Here is a 19,357-nt window from a genome sequence, read left to right on the forward strand (position 1 = left end):
CAAGTATAAGACAAGATCTGGAAGCTTTAAAATACAAAAGGGACATCTGGGTGGCTCAGTCAGTTAAGCACCTGCCTTCAGTTCAAGTCATGATCTCAGGGTCCTGGGATGGAGCCCACGCTGGACTTGTGGCTCCGCAGGGAGACTGCTTCTCCCTCTGTCTTTCTCACTGCTGGTGTGCGTGCTCTCTCTCTCTCTCAAATAAAATCTTTGAAAATAAAATATAGGAAATCTGGTGTTTGTGGGAGCTATCTAATTGGCTCAGTCAGCTTCAGCAACTTCCAGTTTGAAGTCAGCTGTGATCCGGTAGGTAAAGTTGATCAGAAGGCTAACTTGGGGTACTGGCATGATTTCTGCGTCCTACTTAGATATGTTTTCATAAATAAATCATCTTCATAAAAATTTTATTTTTCCTTCCTATAGAACAGTTTTCACAAATGATCACTTAACTCTAAGAAAGCATTAATTGGTATTCACCAAGTATAATGAAATCAATATTCAGATTTTTATTTTCACTTCAAAGTAGCAATTTAGATTGGACTGTGTAACCATCCCTCAGAACTACATACTGCTTAAAATATAACCTATGAGAAATTATACTAGTTACCAAGCATGCTTAGATAAAGCCTTAAGAAAAACATGTACTGGCAATAGGCCTCTGAGGGACTGGACCATACATCCTTGAAGCCCAGCAGCTGGGGATGCCTGGCTTGCTCAGGGCAATGCCGCCTGCTTCATTTTTCTGTTATCTCCCCTTCTCCGGAGCATCAGCAGTTAGTCAGACAATCCTTTCGTTTGGGCTTAGCTCACTATAGGTCATGTACGACGTAACCAGACATATTTTGCCTTTCTTCTTACTTATTTACAAGACTCATGGTCAATGTGTAATCTACTCCAGCTTTGTTGATGGTTACCCACTTTCTAATAAATATGAGACTGAGGAGTTGTTCGGGGAGACAGTCTTTTCTACTGTGGTCCCCTGCTACCATTCTCTTGCAGCTGATTTGTTTGTGCCTCATTCTTTTTCCATGTGCTGTCAGGAGGTGGCAGGACTGTCATAATTCAATATGCAAATGAGTAACACTAAATGAACTATTTATTGAAATCAATAAACTCTCAAGCTATATTTACTAATTACTTCTTAGAATCAATAGTAACCTTACAATACTCAACCAAAGTTAAATTTAAGCAGCATTAATCATAAAAGTACTTAACCAGAAACTTCCAAATGTCCTCACGAATTCATCTGAATGAGAGTATTTTGCAAACCAAATGGGTCATACAGACCCTAACTTTGTTGAGAAAAAGGAAGGGGGGGAAGTTAACTTCTAATATGTAATATTAGTTTAGTAGACTTTCAGTTTTTAAACAAGGAATTGTTTCTAAGCAGTTTTTAAATAAGCAATTACTTGAAAAGATGCCAGACTGAATAAAGCAGTGTTCCAGGCCAGCCCACCCACATCCCAAACCCATTAAATCCCTAGTCCCACTTCAATCAGAGCAGCTCCACTTTTGTTTTAAATACGTTTACAGAAGGGTTTATTTGGGGGGGGGGGGAGTACACTCAACTATTTAAAAATAATAATACATGAACAAAAAAATAAAAAATGACTTGACAATTAGGATTGATCAAACTATGGATCGTAAAGGATGACTTACCCACACGCTCCCTAAGAGCCTCATTTTCATCAAGGAAATCATTGATCTTCAATTCAAGTTTATTGATTTCCTTTGTCAATACTTCAATCTCTCGATCTCTTATTTTAATTTGTTTTTTACAATTCTTTATTTCAATCACAGCATCTTCTAAACCATATATTCCCTGAAAAATATCCAGTCTAAGTATAATGTAGTTTATTTGAATAAATTATCAAATTTATTTTCTTATTAAGTATGAGGGGAAGTACACATATATGTAAGATTTGTGTCACGAAACTGTGCTTTTTATTGTGCTTTTAAAAAACAAATCCAGTAATATGATGGAAAATGGAACTGCTGGAACTTCCCAGTATAGCATCCTAATGACAAAGTGACTCAGAGAATGACATATAAAACATTTAACAAGGGGCGCCTTGGGTTCAGTGGGTTAAGCATCTGACTCTCGGTTTCGGCTCAGGTCTGATCTGAAGGTTGTGAGATCAAGCCTAAAGCACGTTCCACACTGGGTGTGGAGTCTGCTTAAGACTCTTTCTTTCCCTCTTCACCACCACCACCCTGCTCTCTCTCTCTCTCTCTCTCTCTCTCATTCTCAAAATAAATAAACAGATAAACAGACAAATAAATAAATAAATATAAAATTAGTGAATGTTGAGGGAAATTGGAAGGGGAGGTGAACCATGAGAGACTATGGACTCTGAAAAACCTAAAGGTTTTGAAGGGGTGGGGGGTGGGAGGTTGGAGGAACCAGGTGGTGGGTATTAGGGAGGGCACGGACTGCATGGAGCACTGGGTGTGGTGCAAAAACAATGAATACTGTTATGCTGAAAAGAAATAAAAAAAAAAAAAATTAGTGAATGCTGACTGTGTATAAGACCATGCTAGGTAATTCTGGGGTTATGAAGATAAAGCAAATGTTCATGCCATCTCCAGGGAGCTTCATACCCACCCCCAAATAAACAAACTAAAAACACTTAACAAAATATAGGAAAGGAATAATAAGAGTGAATCAGTAATAGCATTAGAATATACGAGTCATTAGTTGCCTTAGTGGTAATGAGATTTAAAAATACAAAAAGTACAAAGTAAGTACTGTGTGTTGGCACAGTAGGCAGCAAAACTGTCCCTGAAATAACTTCTGGCAAATAAACCAGTGGTGTCACATCTATAATGCTGGCACAATGACACCACATACAAAGAAACTAAACTTGCGGTCTCAACAAAGCTGATGATCTGGGCAAAATGTTTTGATCAAATGGCCAGAAAACAATTCTCGGCTGAAAAGTAAATGCTGCTCTGATGTTTGAATAGGGTATACAAACCAACTAAGATAACCTTTATCATAAAACACTTCTGGAACGTTTTTGAAGGTAAACGGTAACGGCACAAAACAGTCTAACTGTGAGTGGCAAAAATAATCTAAGCTCATTGACTGACAAGATAAAAATACATACCGATTCATAATCTTTTAATCGCTTTAGCGTCTCAACTAGTTCTTTATCCTTTTCCCTAGCATCAGCCTCAGCCAGTTCAGCTGTTCTCTCAGCCTCTTTAGTTTTCTCTTCTAACATCTGAACCTTAGACTGAATTTTCATATAATGAGTCTGCTGGGAAAGAGCTGAAGCACCTACAGAGTAAAACAAAAACAAAAACAAAAACAAAACTGCATGAATTAATTGAATTGATTACTTACTCCTTTAAATCCCTGATTCCAATACGAGAAGCAGGAAAAGTGGTATGTCACTTAAAAAGTCTCTTTATGGGGCGCCTGGGTGGCTCAGTGGGTTAAGGCCTCTGCCTTCGGCTCGGGTCGTGGTCTCAGGGTCCTGGGATCGAACCCCGCATCGGGCTCTCTGCTCTCTCGGGGAGCCTGCTTCCTCCTCTCTCTCTGCCTGCCTCTCTGCCTACTTGTGATCTCTCTCTGTCAAATAAATAAATAAAATCTTTAAAAAAAAAAAGTCTCTTTATTATTATTTTTTTATATTTGAAAAATAAAATTTGTTTTCATCTTATTGACAAGACAAGCTTAAAAAGTTCAATAAAATCTTAGCTGAATGGCTACAGATTATATAAGATTGCAAAACACAACGCTTTACAAAGAATGATCATTGTGGCAAAAACCACTAGCTATCTGTTCCCACTGTTCAAACTTTGTCCACTCTAACAGAATGCAATTTTGGTTGGACACATGGCCACATGAAATAAAGACTAAATTTCCAGTCACCCCAGCAGCTAGGTGTGGTCATGTGACCGATGGGATACAAGCAGACAAGCCATGTATTTCAGGAAGTGTTTTTAAAGGAGAGGAGTGAATCTTTTCTCTTTCCTCCTTCCTGCTAGATGGAATACAGATATTAAGTCTGGAACTCAAACATGGAGAACATGAGCTGGATACCACATGCTGAGATAGGCAGGGCAGCAAGATACAGGATGCCTGATATCCCATATTTGAGCAGGTTATCACACCAACTCCAAACTATTCACCTCAACTTTATTTATATCATGGAAAGATACATTTCTATCCTGTCTAAACCGCTGCTATATTTGATTTTTTCTGTTGCCTGCAGCTAAACTTAGTCTTAATAGCTAAAAAATCTCTACTTATATTTTCTTACCAAACCGTTGCTAGACCAAAATATAGCATTCCCATTATCAACACAAATCATTCTTATCCACCAAAAGTGTTCAGTGATTTATAGAGCATGTACTTATGTAGTAGGCATTGGGCTAGTGTGGGAAAGCATGCACATTTATAAGAAATGGGCCCTGTTTCCTGGAGTGAAAAGCCTAGATGGAGCATGTGAGAGGCTGAAGTGTCCCCAGTGTCCTCCTACTCTCATTTCTTCCATGTGGCCTGCCACAGTATATTTACCTGCCTATCCTTTAGTGTGAGCCATTTGTCTCTTCCTGCCTCCTCCATCTTGCTGTTTGGGATGTAGATGTGAGGGTAAAGTTCCACTTTGGATGAGACAGATGAGGGCAACACCCTGGATTGCCTAATTCTATACTATCACACAAGTGAGAAAAATAACCTTTTTTTTTTAAATTTTAAGAAATTGAGAAAAATAAGCTTCTCTCTTGATTTTGCCACCATTTTTCAGATCTCTAGTTCTGATAGCTAAAGCTAATCCTAACCAATGGAAAGAAAACACCATTAGCTGTCATATTTACAAGTTAATTTCAAGTATAGAGTATTTCCTAGTAGCCATACCTTCTGTGCACTTTAGGGATCTATGACTAGGGACTAACCGAAATGTCATTAGACAAGACCTCTTTCTTATCTGATAGAAGAGATCAACGGCCACTTTTTCTCCTGGTGGCTGGAATATGCAAAACCCACAGTATCGGTTACCCTTTTAAACAGTTTAAACCATGTCAAGGTATAATTCTAATAAATACATAATACACACTTATAGAAATAAGTATAACAAGTGGGCCTCGTTAGCTCAGCAATCATATTACATTTTTCTAGTCTGTTCACTCTTTCAGATGACGATTTTACAACTTTGTCTTTTCTTCATCTCTCTCCTCATACTTCTAACACATCTTCCCCTATCCTTTCAGCTAAGAACCTTGCTTTCTTGTTTCCTGAGCAAAGAGAAGCAATCAGTACAGAAGCTCCACCTGCTCTCACCATCAGGTCATCTCCAGTCACCTGCATCTGTATCTATGCACTCCACCTCCCTTCCTGTCACTACGGATGGATTCTTTGTGTTCCTAAGGCCCACTACCCCACTGGAACACTAGATGCCATCCCAAGGCCTTCTCAAGGGTATTGCTCCAGCAGTTCTCTCTCTCTCTCTCCTGTTTCATCGATGAGTCAATTTTCTTCTTTAATGGATCTTTCTTTTCACCCAGAAGTATGATTATCTCTTCCATTTTAAGGAGAGAAATACTTTTTGTCATGCCCCTTTCCCTTCAAGTCACTACCGCATTTTTCTCCTTCCCTTTATACAGTCCTCCTCAAAGGAGTCTCTAGATTGTTCTGTCATCACTATCCATTTTCTCTTAAACCAAAAGTGACCAATGCTAAATCCACTGGTTAACTTTCAATGCTTGTCTTGATTTATCAGCAGCACTGAATACAGCTTTGAACATGATTGCTTGTTCTCTTCCTTGATGACATTTCTCATGTGGTTTTTCAGGACTCCACACATTCCTGATTTTCCTCCCATCTAGCCTCCTTTGGTTGCTCCTTTTCATCCCCTCAGCCTCTAAAGTAAAAGCATCCCTGGGCTCAATCTTTGCATTTTTCTTCTTAACATCTGTTCCTTTGATGATCTCAGCCAGCTTCAGGACTTCATTTACCATTTTTAGGCATATGGTTCCCAAATTTATATCTTGAGATATAAACCTTGAGATATATAAATATATATATATATAATATATATATATATATATATATATATATATAAATATATAAATCTTGAGATCTAAATCTTGAGACTGGACTGTTATCCTAAACCTCAGACTTCTATATATACAAGTGCCTATTTATTATTTCCATTCAGATGTGTAATGAGCATCTCAAACTTAACATGTCCTGTTTAACTAAGTATCTGATCATTTCTAAACTTGCTGGAAACAGTCCTTCCCAGTGTTCAGAACAAAAGTTCTGATGACTCTCTCACACCCTACATCTGATCTGCTAGCAAATTGCGTTTCCATCACCTTCAAAATACATCCTGAACTGACTGCGACAACCCTACTGCTACCCACACGCTCTTAGCTACCAGCACCTCTTCGGATTACCCCAACAGTCTCATAATAGGTTTGCCTGCTTCTGTCCTTGCTACTCCTATGATCTATTGCAGACACAGTCTAAGTCAAATTATTTCACTTTCTTTGTGAAACTTTCTTTGGTGCTTCTTCTCACTTAAAATAAAAGCCAAAGTCCTCACGGTGAATTGTTAAGTCGCTATATGACCTGGCCCCTGGTTACCTCTCTGATCTATCTCATCACCTACTACTGCCCCACCTGCCCACTGTTCCAGCCACAAAGGCTTCTTTATGTTCTTCAACACACTCGGTATATTCCTACTTTATACTATATATGCCTCTCTCTCTCTATATGTATATAGAGATATGTATATATATGTATACTATATATGCCTTTATACTTATTCCCACTGTTTAGGGACATCTGCTTGGCTTAACTACCTCACTTCCTAAAAGTGTTCAAGTATCTCCTCAATGAGGCTTTTGCTTCACTAAATTACAACCACATCTCCAACGACCACCACCATTATTTCACTTATACACACCACGTTAGCTATTTTCTTTTGTGAGAGTTACGTTAAATATGTCATGAACTTGTCATGAATTGTTAGCCTTAATGTGTCCTGCTATAACTACAGTATGTAGTGCTGTGGAAATATAAGACCACTGATGTTTTAGGGGCTTATGTTCAGATGTATTAGGCAAGGGAGTATGTCCCAGGGTAGGGAGAATAAGATGAGACATTAAATTGGGTACAGTTCATTCAAATGCTGACAAGTCAAATGACTTCTGAAAACTACCTACAATGCTGCCACATTGATCAAAATTTTATTCTATTCTTTGTTAATTATTTAAAAAGGGGATAAATAACTATACTCAATTATATCGTAATTTTTCATTTCTTTCATATAAGATGGTAATAAAGGTTAATGTAATTTTCATGGCAGAAAAATTACAGAAAGTATGTCCATCACTAATAAATTTAAACACTAGAAATATATGCAGTTAATAATATACAGTTAATATACATAGTCATTTTTTAAAACAATAAAATTCAAAAAAATCAATAATATATCTATTGACATAATTTAATAAAAATAAAATACTTAAAAATTGAATGGTACATAAAATAACTTTGTATGCTTATTTTTTTATTAACATAAAATGTACTATTTGTTTCAGGGGTACAGGTCCGTGATTCATCGGTCTTACACAATTCAAAGCACTTACCATAGCACATACCCTCCCCGAATGCCCATCATCCAGCCACCCCATCCCTCCCATCCTCCTCCCCTCCAGCAACCCTCATTTTGTTTCCTGAGACCAAGAGTCTCTTAAGGTTTGTCTCCCTCTCTGGTTTCATCTTGTTTCATTTCTCCCCTCCCATCCCCTATGGTCCTCTGTCTTGTTTAACTTTGTACGCTTATTAAACATTGAATTACCTTTGTTTCTTTGAAGCTCATTTTTCAAATCTTCAATAATGAAAGTATTTCTTTCCATTTCTTTTGTATATTGTTCTACTTGCTCAGTGAGCATCTTAATTTGACTATCTCGTTCTTGTACACCCTATAAAATATTTTTGAACATTACATATTATTTCTTCATGGATATTAACATACAATTTAAGCGTAAGGAAAAAAGTAGATCTTATGTTTATATATATATAATATACATATGTTATATATATAATATCTATTTTTTGGGTCAAAACTATGTCCTTTACTACTTTGTATATCTCAACTGCACAACGTTAGACACACTGATGTCACTCTAATACTTACAGATAGATGTAAGAGCTAAGTAACATCCTGGCAAAGAGAATTCCAGAACTCTCTAATATTTATGGCTTCTTCTGACTCCTTTCATATTACCCTTCCTCATGACCCACCCATTTCTATCTTCTGCCCTGTGGTACTTCTTTCAAAATACTGTCTCTTGCAATTGTTCTTATCCTCCAAATACTTCCCAAATTTCCCCCTTTCTTCCAGACTATGACTATAAAGCACAGATAACGAAGTATAACTTCTACATGAGTATATTTGTACTAAAAATAAAATTCAATGTAATACAGCCAAATTATAACGACACTTTTAGCTTTTTTCACATTACACAGGATATTTCAGCACCAACATATAATATAATAAATGTTAACAACAGGGTATGAAGATATACTTAAGTTTCTAAAAGTTTTTAAGTTTCTTATTAAATAATTCCCAATCAAAACAATGTGTCTATTATCTAAATCAACATAGGAAAATACACAAAATAATTCTATTCCTGACTCTAAGCTTAATTCTAATTGTTTCTGGTGACTGGACTTCAAAAGACTATTTATATACCCCATAGTGTAAGCCACTAGGTTAGACACATTGTCTACTTCAATAAACCAAATTTTGAAAGGTTTTACCTGTTGTAGAGCTATAACATTACTTTTATCAGCATCAAGTTGGGCATTTTTCAGTTTCTCCCTCAGGTTATGTAACATTTGCTGATATTCAATAATTTCATCATCTTTAGAAGACAAAATTAACTAGATATAAACAACATAGGATCTGTTACATAAGAGGAAAATGAGTAAATCATTTTTCACTTATGGCAAATACTCTAATATATATCATTAGCAAGAAAATACAGGAAATAAAATTCACATTGAAGTGAGTAAGTAACAGCAACTATTTGCATAATCATTGTTCTTTTTGGGTGTATAATCTTAAGTTCAAAGAAGAAATGATTTAAAAATATACAGTATAATTCTTGCTGTTTTAGAAATTCAATCTTTAAACAATCTCAAGCTTTCAAAACTCATTCCTAAATAAGAATTATAAATGCCTTCGTGAAACTACCAGGAAGTTTTGTACAATTAATTTTTATGGAGAAAATCTTAAAATGTCACTGAATGAAGGTGTCCTGTGTTCTTTGCTAGAAGAACCAAATACCAAAATTAATTTATAATTTATAAATTTACCACAAAGCCAATAAAATAAGATTTTCAAGAACTATTTCTAAAATTCATATTGAAAAAACATGTTCACAAGTGTCTAGAAACTGAAAAATGAATGGTTTTTTCAAATATTTAAACATAACAATAACTAAAACAAGGACACATGTTTAGAAAATAGATTGATCAATATAAAGCAGAGAGTCTAAAAATAAATTCAAATCCAACAAGCATGTCAAATGTAATAAAAATGAAACTGTACTTCAGTAGGAAAAAGATAAAATGTTCAATAAATAATGTTTGGACAACAGACTAGGTCTGCTGAAACCATACCTCACTCTCCATGCTAAAACTAATTACATATGCTTCAAAGACTTAAATGTAAAAGATGAAACTAGGAGGTACTAAAAGAAAATAGAGAAAATAACTTTATACTCAGAACACTAATTATGACACAAAGTTCAAAAGTCACAAAAAAAAATAAACTACAAAATACAAAAAAAAATAAAATATTTCATAGCAAAAAATACCATAGAGTCAAAGACAAGTGTCAAACTGGAGGTATGTATTTGGATATATATGACAACTTGTAGCAATTTAATCTACATCTTTGCAAAATAACAAATACATGAAGATATTCATTATAACGTTGTTTCTAATAGCAAACATCAGTAACCTATTAAATATCACACCATATGCTATCTATTAAATAAATATCTACAAAGAAAAATTACAAAGCCACTAAAAAAACCAAAGCAATACTGTATATACTAATATAAGTAATTCTTAAAAATATTAAGTGAAAACGAAGTACAGAAGAATACATATACTACCATCTCTCCCCCCAAAATTAAATAGGATGTAAAAACTTTTTTTTCCCAGGGGTCAGTAGCCTCAATCAACAGTCAAATTTGGTCTGCTGCTTGTTTTCGTCAAGTTACACTGCAAAACAGCCTTGCTCATTCATTTATGTATGGTGTATGTCTGCCTTCATGTTATATAACAGAGTTTAATTACACCAGAGACCAGATGGTCTAAAATATTTACTCTCTGCACTTCTTATAGAAAGGATACTGACCCCTGATTGATTTGATAGTGCATCATTGCCACTGCTACTGCTTTTGTTTAAAATATAGGTTACCTGAACTTCCCAGATAAACAAATCCAAAGAGCCAACAAGATTTATGAGCTCTGTTAGAACAATGACTACAGAAGTGACAGCTTTTAAAATTAGATTTATTCAGAATTGTTTTAGACTTTTTCCAAAATATATAGTCGTCATAATCCTAGCTTCTGACACAGTAAGGTCAGAGAATTTGGTTGGGGTTGGAGAGTGGAGAGGAGCAAGAAAGGTATATTATGAAAAACTTCTCAGACGATTCTAAAGGTCCCTTTCTTTATTCCCATTCCCACTGAAAACCAATAGTTGTATTGGTCTGAAGGAATTGAACCAAGAACTATATATACACAATACATGGCAGCTATGAGTTATGTGAATATATTTTACTTAGAATTATTTATTTTAGATGACAAATAAGTTTTAGACTTAGACTACAAATAGGCTAAAGGACTACACAGGAGAAGAGCTTAGTGCTTTTCTAACTAGGACATTTAATGCACTTTAAATTGCTTAATAAAAATGTCACTAACTACCATAAGGCCTTTAAAGAAAACTAAGACTTTGAAATCAAAAATACAAATGAAAAACCCATTAGATCAACTGAAAAAAGCACCTTCCATTCTTCTACTTTTGCGTTGACAGCAGCCATGACTGGATCATCTTCTTCATTTTTTGCTTTCAGAAGATCTGTAAGCTCCTGCACCTAAAAGGCAACAATTATTTCAAGAATCGTCGTAAAATAGTACAATATATGCATATTTACCCACACATTACGCATATGCAGCATACGTACTCATACACATATGTATGTGTACAGTACCAATGCATATTCATTATTGGAGCAATTCTGTATTTAGAGGTGATATTTAGTGGTTTCTGTATCATTACAGATGTATAACTGTCATTACTAGAGAATTATATTTTTGAGTATTATTCTATTTTTTACACTAATTTAATATCATGTAAAACATGAACAATGTATTGGTTTTCTGATATTTATAGCATATTTATTTTATAGTAAAAAACTTAACTTCAGGTCCACAGGACTTCTAGGCATTTTTATTAGGAAATTCCCCATATTTATGAGTTTTCCAGGACTCGTATCTACACATTAATTCAGGTATCAACTACAAGGTATGCATAAGGGCATTAGAGAAACACATAGGGACAAACATATCAGGATGGCAACATGTTACAGTAAAGGGTATATTACAGCATAAGACAAAAATTCATATCCTAGAAAGTTAAAGTACTTTTTAGTTCCACATAAATAGTAATGATACGATATGAAGTCTGCGTGAATGAGTTAATCTAACAGCAATTCTTACTTGAAGCCGGTAATGATCATTTTCCTTTTTTAATTGGTCCATTATGTTATCTGTTTGATGGACGATAGCTTTCATCCTATTATACTCATCAGTCATCTTTTCCATCTCCTGTACAGACTCTTCTAGATTTTTTCTCATTTCTTGATTCTGAACTTCAATTTTTTCATTAGCTTCTGTTAAAGTCTAATGAAGTTAAAGACACTATGGTTAACCTAAGAAACTGTAATTTAAACTAAATTAAAATTAAATAGAGCCGTAAGTGCCTCCTGGCGAATAGAGAATTCTTTAGAGATCTGTAGTAGTGATTGCTCTTGGCCAATGAAATCAAATTAACTATCAACAAAATTGTATCTAAAAAGCTTAGTTCTTCTCAATGCCCAAGACAGACATATGAAATGAATGAATTTGCAAGATTTATTAACTTTAAAGATGCAATTTATTTCATGTTTCCAAATGCACAGTTGCAGATTTCTACTACAGAAGTTAACTGTAGGACCAGATACTAGGTTTACATTATAATAAAATTGAAGTTTTATAAGAATCATTGCCTTGAACCGACTTCTATTTTACCTGAATTTCATCCAGATACTGGACAAGTTCATAGTTTTTTTTAGACAATTGTGATCGGTAGTCACTGTCTTCTCCTCTTCTTGATAAAAGTGTTTCTTTCTGTGAATCTATTTGTTTCTGATAGTCAATAATATCCTGACGAAGTTGCTCATTCTGAAGGCAGAGCAAATACAATATTCAATATCAAGAAACTATCCAGAGAAACAAAATTTCATCATCTAACTAGCTGATCTCAAAACGTATCTTTAAATTCCCAAGGTCTCTCCACCCCTAAAGTCTCACCTTTTTCTTTAGACGTTTGTTCTCCAGAAAAGAACAGGAAAAAGATAATTAGAAATGAGAAGGCAATCCATAATTAAAATTAAGAATTAGAAATTAAAATAAAAAAGAGAAATTTTAGAAGGTGATACTATTTTGGATAATCAATGAAAGCAAGAATATTAATTATCAACCAAAACAAAGACTATTTTGGTTATGTTAAAAAGATAAGAGCTTCTATAAGGATAAGCAATGTACAAACATTATTTGGCTCAGAAGAACCAAATAATAAAGAACTTATAAGATTTCATGAGAAACAAAATATTTAAAAGAATACTGGGTAAAATAAGAGAAGACAGAAATCCAGTTTTTCAGCCAATTAGCAAATAACAAAGAATGGCTTATGAAACAAAGCAAAATTTACCCACATAAAGTAAAAGATGAATGTAGTACTTAGTGGCCTCAACTTTCAATTTATTTTCTATTTCCCTGAGACAAATTCATATCACAAAATTAGGCAGCTTAAAAGCACCAGTTACTTAGAAGATTCCAGTTCTGGTTAGAGTATAAATTTATGAAAATTTTTTAATAGGTAACTTTGTTGAACTACCACAACTACTAACATTTTTTTACCAACCTCTCTTCTTAATTTGCTGTTTTCATTTTCTGCTTCCTCATTTCGAAGAGCCAACTAAAACAGAAAAAAAAAATAAGGTTCAACAGTAATTCAATATAAAACTAGGTTTTCAGCTGATCAATTTAAATTCTAAATTCTCTCCAATGAAGTAGAGAATGATTAACTACTAAGGATTTAGTTGATCATGTTGATCAAACATGAATAACAAACCAAAATTTGTGAAATCTAAGGATTATGAAAACATACAGGTTGAGTCTAAAAAATATAAAAAAAAACACAAAAAACTAAAACCAAAACTCTAACCAAAGGATACAGAAACAAAACAACACACACATTGTCCCCCCACCCCCAAAACCTAATGAGTAATTTTCTGTCAAAGACCTTTAACATTTTGCAGTTCTTCTATATCAGAGCTAGAATACTCTGTGCTCTAGTGAGCATTTAAATTACTTAGAAATATAAGGCAGCACAACATAATGGTTAAAAAGAAGCAATCTGAAATCAAACTGGCCCAGGTTTATATTCTTTGTCCACCAGTTTCTGGTGGAGTATGAAAAAGTGATTTACCATCTCTTAAATCCAATTTTCCCATCTCATACATTGATGTAAAAATTAAGTATGATGTATATGAAGTCCTTAGCACAACGTTCAGTGCATGAAGTAACAAAAAATTATGGAGTGTTTTCTTCTCCTCACATAAATGATTTCTTTGTGACTCTTTTGTTTCTCAAAACAGGCAAATACTATACCTATCATCACATTTTTTTTTCATCCATTGTCCAAACCCCATCCTTCTTATGGCCTTTCACTTTTCTCCCTTATTCAAGGAGAAAGTAAAATTCTCAGTGGCTTGCAATTAAAATATAGTTAAATGTCTATAATAAATAAGCAAATGCAGTATGTGATCCTTGATGGAACCTTGGATATTGGGCGGAGGGACTATGAAAGGCAGTATTGGGCCAACAGAAATAAAAATACAATTACAGACTAGATAGAAGGGTATTGAATAAATATTAAATTTCCTGCATATGGTAGTTATATAGCAGTTATATTAGGGAATACTCCTCTTTTTCAGAGAGACATGCTTAAATATTTATTGTGCAGTATCATGATATCTGCAGTAAACTCTCAAATGGCTCAGCAAAGAGAAGAAGAGAAATATGTGTACAAAGATACTGATGGAGAGAGAAAGTAAATGTGGCAAAGTATTGACAACTGGTGCATCTATATGAAGAGCATATGAATATTTATTCCTTATCTTACAATATTTATGAAGGTTTGATAGTTTTCAAAATGAGAAGTTTAGAGAAAGTTTATTAATAAAATGCAAAATGCTATACAAATCTCAAGAGTTTACCTATTACTACTATCATCATCAACATGGTCACCTGAGAATTAAGAAATAGTCCCAATGTGTTTTGAATTGGAAAATTTTAACAAGATAAGAAATGTGAAGAACTTAACACTGAAGCATTTAGCACTATTGATGCTCTTTTCCCTTAGTTTTTCCAACATCACATTCTTGATTTTTGTATTTTCTTGTGCTGTTCCTTGGAGTACTTCTTCCTATTTCTTTAGACATTTCTCAGATATCTCCCTTACAGTCATTTCTATGGCTTCATAGCTATGCTCTTAATTCACAAATCTTCATTATCCACCCAGCGTCTTTCATGAATTCCAAATCCAGTTATCCTTTTTCAATACGCCCACTGTGACCTCAAACTCAACATGTACAAAAGTGAAAACTGAAGTAATAATCACACACCTTCTAACTCCTCTTGTGTCTCTACTTAGTGAATGACACTATCTCCTTATCCAGCAGCCCAATGCAGAAAACTCTCCATTCCTCCCTCTCCTCTGACAACCAGTCATTCACCACATCCAATTACACCTACATCTCTAAAGCATTTATATCTCTTAATCCCTTGAGTCATGCCTTTAATTAGCCCATCATCAGCTCCTGCCTGAATTAGCACAAATGTCTCCTTACTCTTCTTAGTCCCCTTCAATCCGTTCTCTGTAAAGCTGAATAAACTTTGTAAGTATAGATCTGATCATGATATTCTTTATTCAAAATTTTCATTGGCTCCTTTTAGGAAAAAGACCCAAAACCTCGGAACCAAACTGTGCTTACCTCTCCAGAGGATCACAAATGTTTAAACAAGAAGGGCAGGATAGTACAGTGGTTTAGAGCATAAAATCATTGAAAAAATTTGGATTCAAATCCTGGTTTTATCCCTTATTGTTTCTGTAACCATGGACAATTACTTATCCCTCCTGTGTCTCAGTTTCCTCATCTGTAGCATGGGGAAATGTTACCTATCTCATATAAGTATGAAATGAAGAATAATGAATTAGTCCATATAAAATATCTGGCAAATAGTAAGTATTCTACACAGCTATTTTTACCTATATTTCAGCCAAAATGAGTTACTGTAGTTCCCTGAACTCACCATGCCATCTCTTCCCTCCAGATCTTAGCAAACGCTTTGTCTTCAGCCCGGAATGCCCTATCTTTAACCACCATGAATGTATACCCCATCCCTTAGCCAGACTAACTCCTATTATAGGTCTCAGTTTATAAATTACTTCCTGAACCTCAAGACTGATTTAGGTATCCCTCCCCAGAATATCCTCTGTATTACATTTATTATTGACAATGAATATAAAAAAGCAGGGTATCATTGACCTCTGTATTCCTAGAACCTAACAGTTTCTGGCAAGCTATAAATTCTCAGTAAAGTGAATGACTGGTTAAGGGCAAAGAAAAAATTTCCAACAACTCATATTCCATCTCAAGGAATCTAGCAACTGGAATAGTACATGGACCATATATTCAAGTTTTCTGCATTTGTACCTATGAAGAAAGATAGCAGTCTAAGAAGAATAGACAAGGTAGTTCTGATTAGCTAAGGTTACATGGTATGAATGAAAAAAAGTTGATTAATGTATGGGCTACACAGAAGAACAGTTCAGAAAACCAACAGTTCAGAAAACCCCTAACAAGCAATTCTATTACTGTATATCACAGTGATTATTAAGAAATCCGTAAGTCTGCTATGTTTTATTGGGTCAACTAAACAGACAATCCTCTAAGAACTTATTTCTAACCTTTAGGTGCCATCAATCCACACTTTTTCACCACAAAAATTGTATGGATAAATCACTTTTACAAGAGTCTTCTAAATTATATTAAAAAAAATATCAAGAAAAGGTATGTTTTTCCTTACAAATCAATTTATAATTAAATTCTTTAAAACAGCAACAACACCTTATAATCATTGACATCTACTTAAAATTTACCACCTCCTATTTCTAAGAGAACAATGGACAAAATAAAATTATTAGGATATAACAAGACATTGACCTAGAGGACAAAAAGGTAGAAAAAGCTTCTGGGAATCAGGGATGGGACAGTTACAACACTTGGGCAGCAGATTTGTGTAAGTTTACTGACAGGTGAGGCAAAATAAGAAACATTGTTTTCTGACAGGAATTAACAAAACCATCTGCAAAAAATTTTTTTCCTCAAACTAAATGTAAGTGACTACTGCATGAATTATTTTATACATAACAAGGAATAACATAAAAAGTACTAACTATATTTGTATAAAAGATGAAATGTCATACTTTAAAATATACATTGATTTATAAAATGCTGGCATTAACACAACTTGTTAAGAAACTATATTTTTTAACATGTAAGTATTTATTGCACAAAGCAAGGTACTTCTGAAAACAAGAAATTTGATTTAAAGATGTGATGACAACATGAATAGTCATATAAAGCCTTAGCGGTAAATATACATCAATTCTCACGTAAAACATAAATTGATAGTTATCACTATAAAAAGTATAATCAGGTGTTTTTACGTAACTCAATCAGTTAAAATTCATTGAGGAAAGTGTGCCTTACTTGTTCATTAACCTTCTTCTCTTTCTCTAATTCCTTTTCCATGTCCTCCAATTCTCTATCTTTTTGTTCCAACTGTTTTTCAAGTTGGCGAATTTCATCACGTAAAAACCGAGTGTCACGTCCACCTGCAGACTGCTGGGCCATCTTAAAGTAATAAACCAAAAGTGTAAATCAATCCCGTTATAATTAGAGAATCAACAACAAATTGACTTTATATTTGTATTACAATCAGCACCAGATATTTAAAATCATGTTAGCCTAAGAACCTGTTTTTTAAATTTTTTACTTATGCTTTAGTCTGCAGACTGACATGCCCTTGAGCTTTTTCTGAGCCACCCACATCTAGGAATTGAATGTCAATCACTCAGCCTCAATTATAACCACTAAGCCACAGACACCAGACTAAACTGCACAAGCAGAGAACACAGGCAATGAACTACCAAGCCTTGTCTTAGCGTCAGAACTCTGAAACCAGGCTACAAACGAACAGGGATTCCACCTAGTCATTGACTTCTGGTGCTTTTTTTTTTTTTTAACATTTTTACTTACTTATTTGAAAGAGAGCATGAGTGAGAGAGAGAGGGAGAGAGAACATGAAACAGACTCTGAACTGAGCACAGAGCCCAACACAGGGCTTGACCCCACAGCCACGAGATTATGACCTGAGCCAAAACCAAGAGTCGGACATTCAACTGACTGAGCCACCCAGGGAACCTGACTTCTGGTGCTCTTTACCTGCCCTTTTCCTCATACTCTATTTAAATCAGTGCTGTCCAACAGGACTTTCTAGGATAATGGAAATGTTCCTGTATGCCTGAATACCGTAGCCACTATCTACAAGTGGTTTTGAGCACTTGAAGTGTGGCTACTGCAACTAGAGAACTGAATTTTTATTTTTTTGTAATGAATTTAAGTGTAAATAACCACAGGTGATTACTGAAAATCTTGTGCCAAACTGGGGTACCTGGCGGGTTCAATAGGTACGAGCAGTCAACTCTTGATCTCAGGGTTATGAGTTTGAGTCTCACGTTGAGGGTAGATTTTAATTAAAAAAAAAAAAAAAAATCTTGTGGCAGATTAAATCCATTTTGCTTCATATTCCTGTTATTTGGGGTCATGGTCCAAAATAAGTCTTTATTTTGTCTCATATTCATGTCTTTACCATACAGTTGTTACTTCTACATATTAAGTAGATTTTTCTTACTCTTTTCCTCCTTCAGAAAACTTTCCTTTGTGCTCTTAAAAATCTTTCAAGATAAATTAATATTTTACACTCTTAGCTCTGTTACTGAATCATGGTCTCCATCTCCCCTCCTCAGCTGCAATTTGGTTTCCTTAGTTTACTAAATCCTTTGGAACGCTTTTAATTGGGAGATACTCATTCTTTCACATCCCAAGAACTCATGGGCAAGAGAAGATGTTGATTTACCTCAATCTGCAACTTCCAGGCTATCATTCCTCTACCATCTTGTGAAAATTCCAGCTGCTATGAATTCCACATGACATCCAGCTATCCAATCCCTACCTACTCATGGTAACAGCAAACTACTAACTTCCCAATTGCTCCCTCTCAACTGAGAATTCTTGGCACATGGCTCATAGTGTTCCACCAAAAGCCCCCTAAGCAGTTTCCACATCCATAGAACTTTCATTCTAGTCTCTCTCTTTTTACATGCTTCTTGAATTCACTATAACCTCCCACTCTCATGCCCACACCAGAAACTTGTCCCAGAAGAAATGATTTCTCATGATTCCTTCGTATACCTGCCCTCTGACCTCATAGGACTCTCTGATCCCTTGACTCCTCTCTAACCTCTCCTATCATTCGAATCTTGATTTACCCATTTAGCTGAGATTTCATAATAATCACTTATCACTTCAACCACTTTCTTACCAATATCTCCCACTGCCCTGTTCTTCTATTCTACAGTAGCTGCCTGGATAAACACTAACAGAATCAATCCAACTTCATAATTCATTTAGTAAGTGTATACTTAGAATGGTTGATATTTTTCTAGAAGACAGATATATAGTACAGAATAAAAAATAACTCATCCTAGTTCATTGAGTTAGTAAGTAAAAGAATCAGGATTTATTCAAATTGTCTGAGTCTAGATCCCTTAATCTCCAGCTCATTCCCCACTATATTTCAAGCTTAAGCTTTGTTAAACTTCCTTCAACTTTGACTACACATCTTCCACTCTTATTTTTGGCA

At 34.8% G+C, this 19,357-nt stretch overlaps 1 protein-coding gene across 4 annotated transcripts in view; it reads right to left on the minus strand.

Annotated features, from left to right (window-relative positions):
- Nucleotides 1-19,357, minus strand: part of CEP290 (centrosomal protein 290) — a 96,137-nt gene that overhangs the window by 73,487 nt on the left and 3,293 nt on the right. For 3 of the 4 annotated variants that reach the window (XM_047739447.1, XM_047739448.1, XM_047739450.1), the window contains exons 6-15: nucleotides 17,143-17,286; nucleotides 13,227-13,280; nucleotides 12,614-12,634; nucleotides 12,332-12,484; nucleotides 11,762-11,944; nucleotides 11,047-11,136; nucleotides 8,783-8,905; nucleotides 7,818-7,941; nucleotides 3,111-3,283; nucleotides 1,660-1,822 (exon numbers count right to left, since the gene is read on the minus strand). In XM_047739447.1, the coding sequence (XP_047595403.1) occupies nucleotides 1,660-1,822; nucleotides 3,111-3,283; nucleotides 7,818-7,941; nucleotides 8,783-8,905; nucleotides 11,047-11,136; nucleotides 11,762-11,944; nucleotides 12,332-12,484; nucleotides 12,614-12,634; nucleotides 13,227-13,280; nucleotides 17,143-17,286 (1,228 nt within the window). The remainder of the gene's footprint in view (nucleotides 1-1,659; nucleotides 1,823-3,110; nucleotides 3,284-7,817; nucleotides 7,942-8,782; nucleotides 8,906-11,046; nucleotides 11,137-11,761; nucleotides 11,945-12,331; nucleotides 12,485-12,613; nucleotides 12,635-13,226; nucleotides 13,281-17,142; nucleotides 17,287-19,357) is intronic. The other variant, XM_047739449.1, reaches the window with a different exon arrangement.

The sequence above is a fragment of the Lutra lutra genome, chromosome 8, assembly GCF_902655055.1.
Source record: "Lutra lutra chromosome 8, mLutLut1.2, whole genome shotgun sequence".
Taxonomy (NCBI): Eukaryota; Metazoa; Chordata; class Mammalia; order Carnivora; family Mustelidae; genus Lutra; species Lutra lutra.